This window comes from Eublepharis macularius, chromosome 18 (assembly GCF_028583425.1).
Source record: "Eublepharis macularius isolate TG4126 chromosome 18, MPM_Emac_v1.0, whole genome shotgun sequence".
Taxonomy (NCBI): Eukaryota; Metazoa; Chordata; class Lepidosauria; order Squamata; family Eublepharidae; genus Eublepharis; species Eublepharis macularius.
The window spans coordinates 24,486,893-24,499,857 of record NC_072807.1 but is presented as its reverse complement, the minus strand read 5'-3'; the positions used below and the strand labels follow the sequence as shown (position 1 = coordinate 24,499,857).

Genomic DNA, 12,965 nt, shown 5'->3' with positions numbered 1-12,965 from the left:
TTTCTGCGTGCCGAGCTGATGGTTTACCACTGAGCTATGGCCCCTTATCTCAGTTGCTTTTTATGGAGTCGGACCCTCACAGTGTAATCCTAAGCAGAGTTACTCCAGTCTAAGACCACTGATTTCAATGGGCTTAGACTGGAGTAACTCTGCTTAGGACTTCACTGTCAGTCTACCAAGGCCACCATTGCCCACTCTGACTGGCAGCAGCTCCCCAGGATTTCAAGCAGAGATCTTCTGCATCACCAGCTTCCTGAGATGTTTAACTGGAGATGCTGGATACTGAACCTGGCAGCGTACGTACGATGCTGAGCCTCAGCCCCTCCCTCAAAAGGATCTTCTATAACCCTCGCACCGAGCCAAAATATCTGTGTGTATTTAACATCTAGGAACTGTTAGTAACAGAGATGTATTAGAATAGTTATTTGTATGTTTGGAAACTTTAATCTACTTATAATGAAAACCTTCCTTAAATAAATGATCTCTCCTGTAAGTTATCTCTGGCCTTCTGAAAACACGCGAGCTATTATGAGTGCATACGCTTGGCAAGGGGTGTACCACCCACCAACTGACTTAAGTATGATAATGGTTGCAAAAATTCCTTCTGAGATAGTTGGGAACTTGGATGAGCTGGTTAGAGAGGGACTGGTGGGTAAGACTTGGTGCACCAGTTATCTTTCTGGTAAAAAAAGAGATCTCCCCTATTCTTAAAAAGAGTTCCCATTCTTTAAACCAAATCTGTCATGTCACAATTAAAATACCTTTAGAAAGTTAATGTTTTAGATTGGGAAGGGGACTGACCCAAAGTTGGCTTGAGGATCGCTGTGTTGGGGATATTTGTTAGTTATTGTAGAAAAAACAGTCAGGAAAGTGTGGAATCAAGTGTTGTAAAACACTCTTCAAGCTAGAATATTGCAACAGATAAAACTTACTTTTATTAAAGCTGATTCACATTCATTTGCATTTATGTAGTAGCAAAAGAAAAAGAGAAACTTAATCTAAATAACTCCATTCCCTGTGTCCAGCTACTCTGATTGCATCCAAATGCTTCTTGCAAGCTTGCACAGAAAAGCTCTGCAGAACTGTGTTGCTTCTTGCAAGACCAGCAGGAGAGAGAGAATAAAGGGCACAGAAAAAGGAGAAGTCAGATCAGACAGAGAGGCATCACACAAATACACAGTCTACTTCTAATGAAAAGGGGAAAATAGTGCCCCAACCAGTGCCCAGACATATTGAGTCCTTTATTCCAACGCTGTGCCACTCTGTAAAAAGTAAGTTGCACGCATGGGTAGCTGCAACTAGGGCTGGGGCTTTTTGTTCCCTGAAGCTGGCATTGTTCTAAGCATCTTAAAGGAAAAGGCAAAGGGTTTTTAAAAGGGCATATCTTATTTTTTTACCTTTTTCAAAATCTATCTTGTACATTTTTAACGGCAATAGCAGCACGGAGAGTCCAGCTTCAATGAGGAACCTGAATACGATACCTCTCAACAAATAGTCCAGACTTTCTGTATTGTCCTGGAAGTGGTCTGCAGTACAGGCCCAGTGACCCAGCAGCAAACTCCATGCAAACCTTCATACCACCTTCCCATGCCTGAAGTGCTCTGTTGAATTTTCCTGTCTCCGTGTCTATAAACAGTTCTGATTTGTGTTTTGTACGGGATTAATTGGGAAATCTGTATTTAAGCCGTTGGAGCCAACGGGTCTCCTGCCATCTTCGGCAGAGGACCACTCGCTAAGAAATAAACAATACCACCCACATATATGCCAGGTTTCTATTTGCTCTCCTTACTGGCTTTCGCTGAAGTTCTTGCGATACTGAGTCACAGTTGCTGTATCTGATAGGGCCCCCACCACTCTCTTTCTTCCAGAAGTGCTCTGGTTCTTTTCAGGCCTGCACGACAGGCAGAAATTCATCCAGTGAAGCTTTTCCTATGCATCCATCTGGACTGCCTGTGGGCCACATGTTGCACACACCCTTAGGCTCAGCAGTGTTTGCTTTATATTGCTATTCTTTTCAGTCATAATTGTCATCAACTGATTCACTGGCAAGAATGCGAGACTTCTTGCCGAGTGAAATCAAACCCACAGGCGTCTAGAATGCCTGCAAGAGGGTAAGTTGTCATTCTGCACCAAAGTGCAGTTCATTAGTCTCTGTATACAGTGTATGGCAGATCTTCTGTTCAACGACCTAAGCCAGGGGCTCTCCTATAATAGAGTCAGTGGCTGGAAAGAACAGTTTATCCAGGGAGGAGTCCTGAAAACATTAGTCAAGTGGTATCTGCTGATGAAAACAGGGAACATTGCCAACTAATGTCACAGGGGCAGAAGCAGCTTGTCTACCCCTGGGAGCTTTGCAGGAAGAGAAATGCAAATGTCCTGAAGACTCATGTTCCCAATCTTGATAAGCATTTGGGGAGCCGGTCCATTTTAGGGCCAGACACAAGTTCTGGATTCTCTGCAGAATAACTAGTCACCAGAACTTGATTTTCTACCAAGATTTCTGCCAGGCTTCTGGAACTATGTTGGAAATCCAAGCTGGGGGCCACACTTGCCATTCCAGACTAGCTATACAGCCAGGGAACAATGTTCTCTGTGCCTTGCATTGTACGAGGACGTTGGCTAAAGGCAGGCAGTCATTATTCAGAATGCGGAAGACGGTTTGGAAGAGAGATGAGTGCATACCCTTGTCCCCTCTTTCCCACTAGTCATTAGGTTTGCAGTTTTTTATACCACTGCAAGAAGCCTGAAAAGTTGTTTGACCAGAAGCAACAGTGACACAAGAGAGTGCAAAAGTATCCGGTGGGAAGGCAATTTTTTGTTGGGGTCAAATGAGAGGAAATGCTGGATGATTCATGTATGGCCTGCTTTTTATTGCAGCTAAGGGAGCCCTCGTTTCAGATCAGGGCCACTGCATGGGGTGGGGGAGATTAACTCTGACCCCCCAACCCACATTCCATTTACACAGCCTCAAATCTCCCCCCGCTCCCATTCCCCATAGCAGCTCTACTGGGCCATCTGAGGTTGGGAAAATGGTGCAAATGGAAACAGCTGAACCTCTGCACTGCAGCCTCCAGCCAAAGCACCCCCCCCCCATTTAGCCATTTTAAAAAACCAGACTCATCCCACAGAATGCTTAATCCCTCAACGATTGGACAGCCTAAACATCCAAGTGAAGATAAATGTCTTCTACCCATTGCCCAGGCTGACAGCTGATTTCCTCCCTACCTTCACAAGTACCTCTCTCCCAGCTCCAGCCCAGAACAAAGGAAAACCCCGGAACACCTTGTACAAGTGTGCATGTGTTTATTCCCTTTTTACACAAAATAAAGTGCCAGCACAGGAATAGATCTAAATACAGACATGATATTTACTGTAAGCATGAAGAAAACCTCACAAGGCATCAGTATATAAACCAGATCATGTGCCAAGGAGACCCCAGGATACCCTTCCTCTTCCCATTCATGACCCCCCCACCACACACACAACACCTGATAAGCAGAGGCTTCTGAACCCAATGGTCTCATTTGACTGTAATGGCTAATAGCCAACAATCAACCTATCCTCTTCCACGTACCTGTCCAACCCCCTTTTAAATCTACCTAAGCAGTGCCCCATCACCACCTCTGGTGGAAGTGAGCTCCGCAAATCAACTACCAGTTGTGTTTAGCGCTTCCTTTTGCCTGTCCTGAATCTACTGCTGATCAGTTCTATAGGGCGAGCCTGAGTTCTAGCATTACGGGAGAAGAAAAATCTCTATCTACTTGTAGAGAGTGGATAGAGAGATTTTCTCCCTCCTTTTATCCCGTTCCCCTTTTATGCTCGCAAAAATTCAGCTCAGCCTTCGTTCTACTGGGAAATGCAAGAGAATTTCTCTGTTCTGTCAGTTCCTTCCCAGGTAGGAAAGCACAACCTTGAATCCAACCAACCTATTCCCCACAGGTAAATCAGCATAGTACATCCGTGAGCAGAAACAACATGCCTCTGGTTATGCTAGGAGTAAACTCACAAGGGATGGTTGTCTCCAGCCTATCTTAAATATGGATTTTCTTTGGCAAAAGTGACCATGTACTTGTAGTTTAATCCAACTAGGAAATCCTTGTGGGTTTTATTTAATACGACACCATCACTTTCTCAGCTGGAATAAGCAGAAAATATGCATTCGAGTGATTGTTCTCTATTTTACGCACTTCATTTATACCCCACTTTTATCCCCAGTGGGGATCCAAAGCCGCTTGCGTCTTTTCTCCTCACAACAAAACTGTGAGGTAAGCTAGCCTGAGAGTGTGTGACTGGGCCCAAGGCCTCCGAGCCAGCTTCCACAGTAGAGTGGGAGGTTCAAACATGGATCTCCAAGCTGCTAGTAAGACACTCTAACCACTACACCACACTCTGACTCTAGCATGTTGGAAAAAAGACTCTTAGTCTTTTTTCCAGAGCTGATATTGGGTTCTGAGTTGATTGGGAAATTGTTTCCATTGCAGCTACAGATTGGCTGGAGAGGCATGCTTTGAGCATGTGCAAAGTGCCTTTCGGTCTCCACCAAATAACCATCAGCAGCCCTTTGCATCTAGGATAAGAGAGCAGGAAATCTTGCTTCCTCCTCATGCTCTGACGAGTCAGTCCCTACTGCCTGCCAACTTCACCAACTGTCAAGTCCCAGGGGCTAATTTTCCAGCAGATGAAGCATCCACCCGGGGCCAGATTATTTAAGATCTGCCACACCCACACGAGCCCTGGAAGAAAGCCATGTCTATCTGCACAGACGTGTGCAAGTACAGCACTCAACAACAGCAGCCACGTGCTGTCAGGGAACAGATCAAGAGGAAGGAGAGGCTGCTTGGGACACAGAGTTCTAGGCACCTACTTGCATTGCTACCGCTTGGTAACATAAGTGTGAGACAGAACTGGAGGCTGAAGGAAAATCTGGCAAAGATCCTTGTATCTCGGCGGAGAGAGACGGAGCTGAAGATATGTTTCCTCCAAGCTGCTAATACCAGGGAGGGACGGACACCAGACTTTACAGGCTGAGGCCAAGATTGTACTGCACAATTTTTTTAGTTCTACCTGAACTAGAAGCGGGCGGCAATCCTAAGGACACTTTTCTGGGAGGGTTTAATTCTAAGTAGTCCTGCTTCGGAGTATGCTTCTTCATAGGCCTCTCCAGCGGGCTTAGGCAATTGTGCAAGGATGGTGAAAGAACATGCTTTGCATGAATAACATTGCAGGTTCAAACCCTGGAAACTCTAGTGAAATGGTATCTGGTAAAGAGCTGGAGTAAACTCCTGGAGGGACACTGATCCAGGACAAGGCTGTTTGATCACATTCATTTTAGTTTGCAATCCCTGATTTGAAAGGGCGACGTGTTCGCATGGGCTGAAATTCAGGGTGTCTGCCCAAATCTATTTATTTGCTTATTTCCTTTATACCTTGCCATTCTCCCCAACAGGGACCTAAAGCCACTTCCATCATTCTCTCCTCAATTTTATCCTTGCAATAACCCTGTGAGGTAGGTTAGGCTGAGTGTGTGAGTGGCCAAGGTCACCCAGTGAGACTCCATGGCAGAGTGGGGTTTCAAATCTGGGTCTCCCAGATGCAACAACTACACTACACTGCCTCTCTATCTAGACAGACAGAGAGTCCCACACAAGCATGAAAGTGCTACAACAGCTAGGGTGTTGGGCTTGGGATGCCAAAGGGCATCCCAAGCCCAGACTGCCTGTTCAGCCATGAAAAGTTACCTTGCACAAGACGCTACTCCCCTCCCTGCTCCAAATTCTGTTCTTCCAAGATTCTGGAGTGGGGCATGTATGTGGAATATGCATTTTCCCTCTTGAGGGTAGGCTGAGACCTCTTGAATTCTGCCCTCTCCCCACCCCCTGCTACCACCTGCATTGTCTAATGGTTTGAACTCTGTCTCGGATGCAGCTTGGCAGGTAGGGTTATCACTTTATACAGGAGACTTATCATGCTCGGCTTTTCTCGATGAGGACGAGGGATGGTGGCCAGTTGCCACGAAGTTTCCAGAAGCAACTTGCATCAACAGGTCACATCGAGTCTGTTCTCTTCCGGGCAAACACAGCAGACACGCTCTTGACAATGCTGCGGATGCCCATTCCCTTCTTCAGTGCCAGCTTCGACTCACAGATGCGTTCTGCCAGGCCATGGAAGACCATGAGGGCTCCGTGATAGGCTTCCGCAGCAGACACCTCGTAGAACTCACAGTCCATCGAGAGTGCCAAGAGGCGCCCCTCCTCGCTCGAGACAGCCCGCCGGTGGTGAAGGTCTCTCTTGTTGCCCACGATGACAATGGGCACCTTGTCCTGGTTTGTGCCCTCTTTGGCTGCCTTGATGCCCTGGACTTTGGGCTGCAGGCTGTTAAAGCTAGCTCGGTCGCAGATGCTGTAGACCAAGACGAAGGCATCAGCCCACTGAATTCTCTTGTCCTCGGAAGAGCTCTCATCCGCTCGCACCTGAAAGGAGAGGAGAAAAGCACAAGAAGCCATGAAATAGGAAGCCATGTGCCACTTTAGATCTGCCTGGCACTTTTCAGTGTCAACCGGGTTTTGCACACTTGGTGTCCACCAGGACAAAACAGCCAGGACAGCATTGTGGTTTGAGTGATGGAAATCCAGGTTCAAAACCCCACCCCACCCCCCATGAAATTTCCAGGTGACTTTGGACCAGTCACACTCTCTCACACTGACCTACCTCACTGGGTAGAAACTATGGGCCGATTCTGCTTGCTTAGCTGTCCCATCCATTGCCAGTTAAAGTTCTGAAACATGCCCCATCGGAGGCCCATCTTTGCCCAAGTTTAGCTCTCCCTTTGCACAACCTCCAACCGATTTAGGATTTCTAGGAACGCAAAAATGAACAGAAAACCCCCTCACCTGTGAGCAAGGAAAGTCCCAGATGTGGAAAAGGATTTCCTTGCCTTCCAAGGCCAACGTATGCGTGTAGACAAACTCTGGAGAGGAGAAAGGAGCAAAGTTGCCAGAAAGCCTCTCCCAAGAGCCCTGTCCTTTCTTTCCCTCTCCACAATTGCTTTGCCACACCCTTTCCTACCTGCCACTCTTCTCCAGGTGTTAGAAACTGTCAGCTCCACAAAGCAAGCAATATGCATCTGAAGTTTGACGCAAGACCCCAGCTGCTTTGTCTTACGTCCTTAGTTCCACAGATGCGTCAGCGACGCACCCTTCCTTTTCCCTGCGGCACCCATGACGCACAGCAAGCTCTCAGTGACGTTTTCCTAAGTATCTAAGATTTGTTTTGCTCCATAAGCCTCAGCATGTCTTGGTAGTAAGCCCCACCAAATTTGAGAGGCCTAATCTCCTAGTAAATACGCACAAGTAATACAGCTGTCAGATGAGCCAAACCACATGTGATGCAGCAGATTTGTGATCCTATCCCCCAGTTATGCATTTTAGTTGCAAAATGCAAGGGGGAGCAGTATAGATCATAGCTGTGGCATTGAGGTGAAGAAGGGGGATTAATTCTCCTCCCTGTACCATTTTCCCCAACTAAAAATCTTCTCTGCGGCTTTTAAGCCATAGGAAGGGCAAATAAAGATACAGTATAGAAGCCTGTCTTTTTCTTGCTCTGGGCTTAAATCAGATTGGGCGGGGTACATTTCTAACTGGGGAGAAGATGCAAGGCCAACAATTAAACCACCCTTCCCAGCACCATAGCCCCAATCCTTATAATAGCCTTTGCCAGCAACAGCTTTTTTTTGCAGCTAAAAAACACATCTGGGAAGCCCGTTGCAATTCCCAAGCATCACCTGAGGCTTGTCCCCTACAGTCACTTTCTGTGGCAGCTGAGTTTTGACACAACCACAGTGGTGTTCCCCCAGAGCAAATGCCTGAATTGAACACATGCCTCTCAGCACTCTGGAACTCACACCAAAGAGCCAGGACACAACTCACACGCCCTGCCCCCCACCCCAACAACAGAGAGCCCATTACAAAAAGCAGCCCTGGAGGTTGTCATTTGGGGGAGAGGGACTGGCACAGGGTCTTTTTCACCTTTCCTACGATGCTGTTTTTGCACCCTTCCCAGCAGTTTTTTACCCTGCTAGGGAAAATGGTCATTGCATAAACTGGGGAAAGCAAAGGCTGCACACTGAGCCACATCAAAGATGCATCAGCCTCACTCCATCTCAGAAACATTTGCGGGGGGGGTATTGGCCATCTCCATTCACACAACCCCTACACAGAGAACATCAGAATGGCCACGGAGCTGCTGTCGCTACATCCAGTATCTTCAACAATGACAAGCATCAGGTTGGTCTCCTGATCATCTGCTCTCTTTAAGAACACTTTATGTTCCCTCCTTTCTGTTTTCTTGGCCTTGACTTCCCACCCAGAACATTTCTATGGTTCTGCCTCTCTCTCCCTTCCTTCTAATTATCCTTCCAAATCCATCCGATCAGGGAAAGCCTTGAGCCTAACACCTTAAAGCCGCTCTCCACAACAGGACAGCCATTGTGGTGCAGTGGTTACACTGTTGAGTTAGGATCTGGGAGATCCAGGTTCGAACCCCCACTTTGCCCGTGGGTGTTCGCTGGGTAACCCGGGACCAGACACTTGCATCTTTGTTTAACCTACCTCACAGTGTGGTGGTTGTAGGGATAAAATGGAAGAGACTGATGTAAGCCACTTGGGGCCTTCATTCGAGAGAAAGGCAGGATACAATTGTAATAATTAAATATCTCAGGGCTGATTTACACATGCAGAACAGGGTGGGAATAACATGGCAGAATGCTGCGGTGCAAGCACCACCTGAAGTTGCAGCTCATGATTCGGAATGCTCCCTTATGCTGAAAACTCCCTGCAACTAGAAGACCAACCTCTTGTCTTGAAAACCCCAGCACGGGTTGCCAAAAATCAGCTATGACTTGAGGGCACTTTCCACCAACAACAAAAGAAAAGGCAGGGGGCTTTCTTCCTGCTATATTCTAGTTGCATGCAGGGTTTTTTTTTTTAAAAAAAAGTGTGAAGGTACCTTCAAAACTGGAATCCATTCCATTCTATCTTAGGAACTCCCTTTTTCTTATAGATCTAGAGGAGTTAGCCGTGTTAGTCTGTAATAGCAAAATAGTAGCGTTCAGTAGAACTCTTTAAGCCTAACCAACTTTATTGTAGCATAAGCTTTTGAGAGCCACAGCTCTGTTTGTTAGATGCATCTGACAAAGAGAGCTGTGGCTCTTGAAAGCTTATGCTACAATAAAGTTGGTTAGTTTTAAAGGTGCTACTGGACTCTTCTCTTTTCCTTATGGAGGAGATGCAATTGTTCTGTGCTCTGCTTCCTCTGCTGACCGCTAGCACTATTGACCTGAGGTCTCCAGTTGGTCATGGGTCCTTGGTGAGTGTCCAGTGGTGCCTGCCAACCTCTGACACCAGATCTGGATAGTGGCCCTTTTCTGATTAAACGAGCCTTCTAAGTATCCAAAAGGATGATGTGGAGTTAACAAGCACAAATCTGTCCAGGGAATGACAGCACTCACCCATGTCTCCATATTCACCGATGAATCGCCTGGTGAGAAAGCGTACTGTCAAAGCTGCAAAGAAGAGTGGGAGTTGTCACTGCTACATCGGAAGCATTTGGGGGAAAAGCACATTTGTTTCTATTTCTGAGCTGAGAAGTAATTGGGGGTGGGGGGAGTGAACACAAACCTGCACCTAAGGAGGTCCTGAAAAAGTCAACTAGCCAGATTTGGGCTGCAAAAATCTGCCATGCTCTTTTGTGGGAGAAACTCTCAATTGTTTGCAGAGCCCAGAACTGATTCTTGCCCCTCAGACCCCAAAATCACAGTATCTGCAACCATTTACTTGTGTGCAAATTCAAAAGAAGGATGGTTGGCAAGAGATTAAGGCTACAATCAAATGCATATTTTGGTAAGGAATGTCCCATTAAACTTGCTGGGATTTCATTCCCACTATGACCAAAAGGCACTGGATTTCTCGCAATGCATCGCTTAAATGTCAGAATCCTCTATTGGTACTCAACCCAGACAGCTGCTGTGTCAGGAAGCTGTCTTCAAAATACTGAAGTCATTTCATGATCAGTTTGATGATTATGCGGTGACCCAGAGTATGACCATCATATTGATACAGGAAATGACTCCTGTTTTGTGGAACTGTGTATACTACTCAAAGAGTTATAAAATGAAAATATAAAAAGATTGCAGACCAAACTCCATGCTATGAAAATAGTGTCTTCCTTTTATTTTTCCATTATTGTTCCATCAGTGTATCTGCTGACCGTTCTCCCCTATAAATAGCATTTTCCCAATGCAATTTGCTCCAGTCTAACCCCACTGAAAATCGATGGGCTTTATACTGGAATAATTTTGTAAAGAACTGGCACCATCAAGTCTTTAGAGCAACTGACCCAAAGGCTTTAGCGCCTTTCCTTACAACAGCCTTTTAAAGAGAACAAACTGAGGCTTCTTATAATAGCCCTGTAAGGCAGGCCAATAGAGAAAGTGGCTTGCCTAATGCAGTTTCTGGTGGTAATGAGAACCAAATCAGCAACCTCCTGGATCATAGCTCATGCTCTTAGCTACTATATTATACTGGCTCTTAGAAAATGAGGTTGAATTTGCTCACTGACAGAGAGTATACAAGTTTCTTAACTACTATTTTTGCACACAAGTAATGCCTAACTGATAACACTGTACTAAGTTATGTTCTGACCCTTCAATCTTGCATGTGTGCAAATATCCTACACATGTGAGTTTATGCACAATCCCCCACAACTGCATGTCTTTGAAAGTGTTTAACTGCTCAAAGTTACTAACTTTCCCACTTTCAGCTCACCTCACATTACTTTTCCTCCAGGCACAAGACTCACCTGATTTCCCCACACTGTCTCCACCAAGGACCACCACGTTTGCTTCCATTTTCAGTGGGGTGGAAGTAGGCACTTCCACCCCAGGTTGGTGATCTGGCGTGAAGCTGGCACTTCTGCGCAGAGGGATTCGGAGGACCATTGAGAGACCTTTTCTTCACCCAGGCTTTCAGCAGCAGGGACTGCCTGTGTCTTGGCTGCTTCTCCCTGTTGAGGAAGAATGAGAATGACTCCTTTTTCCCACTGCAACCGTAGGAGTGATTTGCATGGGCTGTACCATTCCTAAGGAGGGGCCTTGCTCACAGGACCTAGGAACGTAACACCTTCCCACTGTTGAAAAAGTCCAGAGGATTAATTCATTCACTGTGGTATCATCATGGGGGTGGGGAGCATGTTAGAACTGCACCCCTCCATATTAGTGGGAGAATCCAGTTGTGACTTGTACTTTTCAACAGCATTGGCTCTTCCAGAACCTTTTACCCGTGCATTCCATAAAGCATTGTCTGATCTTTGCAAGAACAACTGCCCCAGAAGATAGCAGGGTATTATTACCTTTTGCCACATGATTTTAAAATGTTTCGGTTTCCTTCGCAAAGTTGCTCAAAACAATATTGACAAACTTTTTTTAAAAGTCATAAAAATAAGCATGCATCACTGGTATCCCGAATTTCTGATAGCTAAGCAGCACTTTCTTCTGGATTATAACGACACCTCAGGTTGCCAGATCTGTTGAGGCTCAGTCCCTGAAGATATGGGTCCAGGTTGCTTGAAAGACTACCCTCTCCCATATTGCCCAGACCACCAGTTAAAACCCTCTTCTCAGAATCTGCCACAGGGACTTGCAGCTGGACAAAAGGTATGAGTTGCCTGGGATAACTCAATTTAGGCAGCATGCACACACCAATGGATATTGTACTGTTGTTCTTCTACTGGAATCTTTTCGAAATGGATTGCCTTGTCCAAATAGGAAGATCAGTTATGAATAATTGCTATCGCATGACAGGAGCACAATATCCAACAGCGCATGAATGGAGTTTTAGAAACGCCATAGGAGCCCGATTCTGGTCAGGGCTGTGGAGCAGGAGGAGAAAGGGCTCAGTATGCCTGTGCTGTAGCGATTCCGAAAACGGTGCTATGGGAAGTGCTGTCAAACCACAATCGACCTATGTTGACCCTGTACGGTTTTTCAGGGCAAGTGATCTTCAGAGGTGGTTTGCCATTGCCTGCCTCTGTGAAGTGACCCCTGACTTCCTTAGTGGTCTCACATTCAAGCACTAACCAGGACTGACCCTGTCTAGCTTTCGAGATCTCATGGGCTAGCCTGAGCTATCCGGGTCAGGACAGGATGGCACTATAGACAGATATACCGTGTAAGCATTAGGCTTGCACTCTGTAAGTACCTAGAGACCTATCACATGATCCATTACTTATATAAGTTCCGGCAGCATCAGCACCCAAGCACCTAATATGTAGCTGTATGTAGAGAGCCAGTGTGGTGTAGCAGTTAGAGTGGCAGATTGGGATTAGAGAGGCCCAGGTTCGAATCGCTACTCTGCCACAGACTCTTGCTGCGTGACCTAGGGCCAGTCACTGGAGCATACCTCATAGGGTTGTTGAGAGGATAAAATGGAGGTGAGGAGAATGACGTAAGCCACTTTGGGTCCCCATTGGGGAAAAGGGTGGGGTATAAACACAGCAAATAAACAAACTAATACATCAATAGATAAACATTTCTCAGCAACTCTTGGCCTTGTACTGCAGCAGCAGCAGCAGCTTTCTATCCAAATGCAAGCAACTGTCTAGAATTCCTAAGGGACTTCAATGTAGCGACCCCAATCTTAAGGGTCTCCTATAATGTGCCCTATATTTTGGATTCCAGATGTATCCAAAACAGTGAGGTATGAGTTAGAAATGATGTATTTATATATTTATTTGTTATTTATAGTCCACTCTTCTCACTGAAGAGACTTAAGGTGGACTACAGAATGTTAGTACAGTCAGTTCCAAGGACAATTCAATAAACAATCTACTGAGGTCTATAAATGCAAAGATGCAGAGATTTAAAACTGGCAGAAATATCCCCAATGGGGACCCAAGGTGGCTTACATCGTCCT

General features: G+C 46.0%; 1 protein-coding gene across 1 annotated transcript; it reads right to left on the bottom strand.

Annotated features, from left to right (window-relative positions):
* Nucleotides 1–3,307: 3,307 nt before the first annotated feature.
* On the bottom strand, nucleotides 3,308–11,055 carry LOC129345493 (ras-related and estrogen-regulated growth inhibitor-like protein). Its single transcript, XM_055002679.1, has 4 exons — nucleotides 10,855–11,055; nucleotides 9,506–9,559; nucleotides 6,891–6,967; nucleotides 3,308–6,470 (listed from the first exon to the last, which is right to left on the bottom strand). The coding sequence occupies exons 1-4, from the start codon at nucleotides 10,991–10,993 to the stop codon at nucleotides 6,045–6,047; spliced, it is 696 nt and encodes a 231-aa protein (XP_054858654.1). The 5' UTR covers nucleotides 10,994–11,055; the 3' UTR covers nucleotides 3,308–6,044.
* Nucleotides 11,056–12,965: the final 1,910 nt, after the last annotated feature.

Coding starts and splice junctions, on each gene's coding strand:
- LOC129345493 (XM_055002679.1), bottom strand. CDS start 10,993: ATGGTCCTCCGAATCCCTCTGCGCAGAAGTGCCAGCTTCACGCCAGAT. Junction 6,968..9,505: donor CGGTGAATATGGAGACATGG/GTGAGTGCTGTC, acceptor TCTCCTCTCCAG/AGTTTGTCTACACGCATACG. Junction 6,471..6,890: donor GGGACTTTCCTTGCTCACAG/GTGAGGGGGTTT, acceptor CTCTCCTTTCAG/GTGCGAGCGGATGAGAGCTC.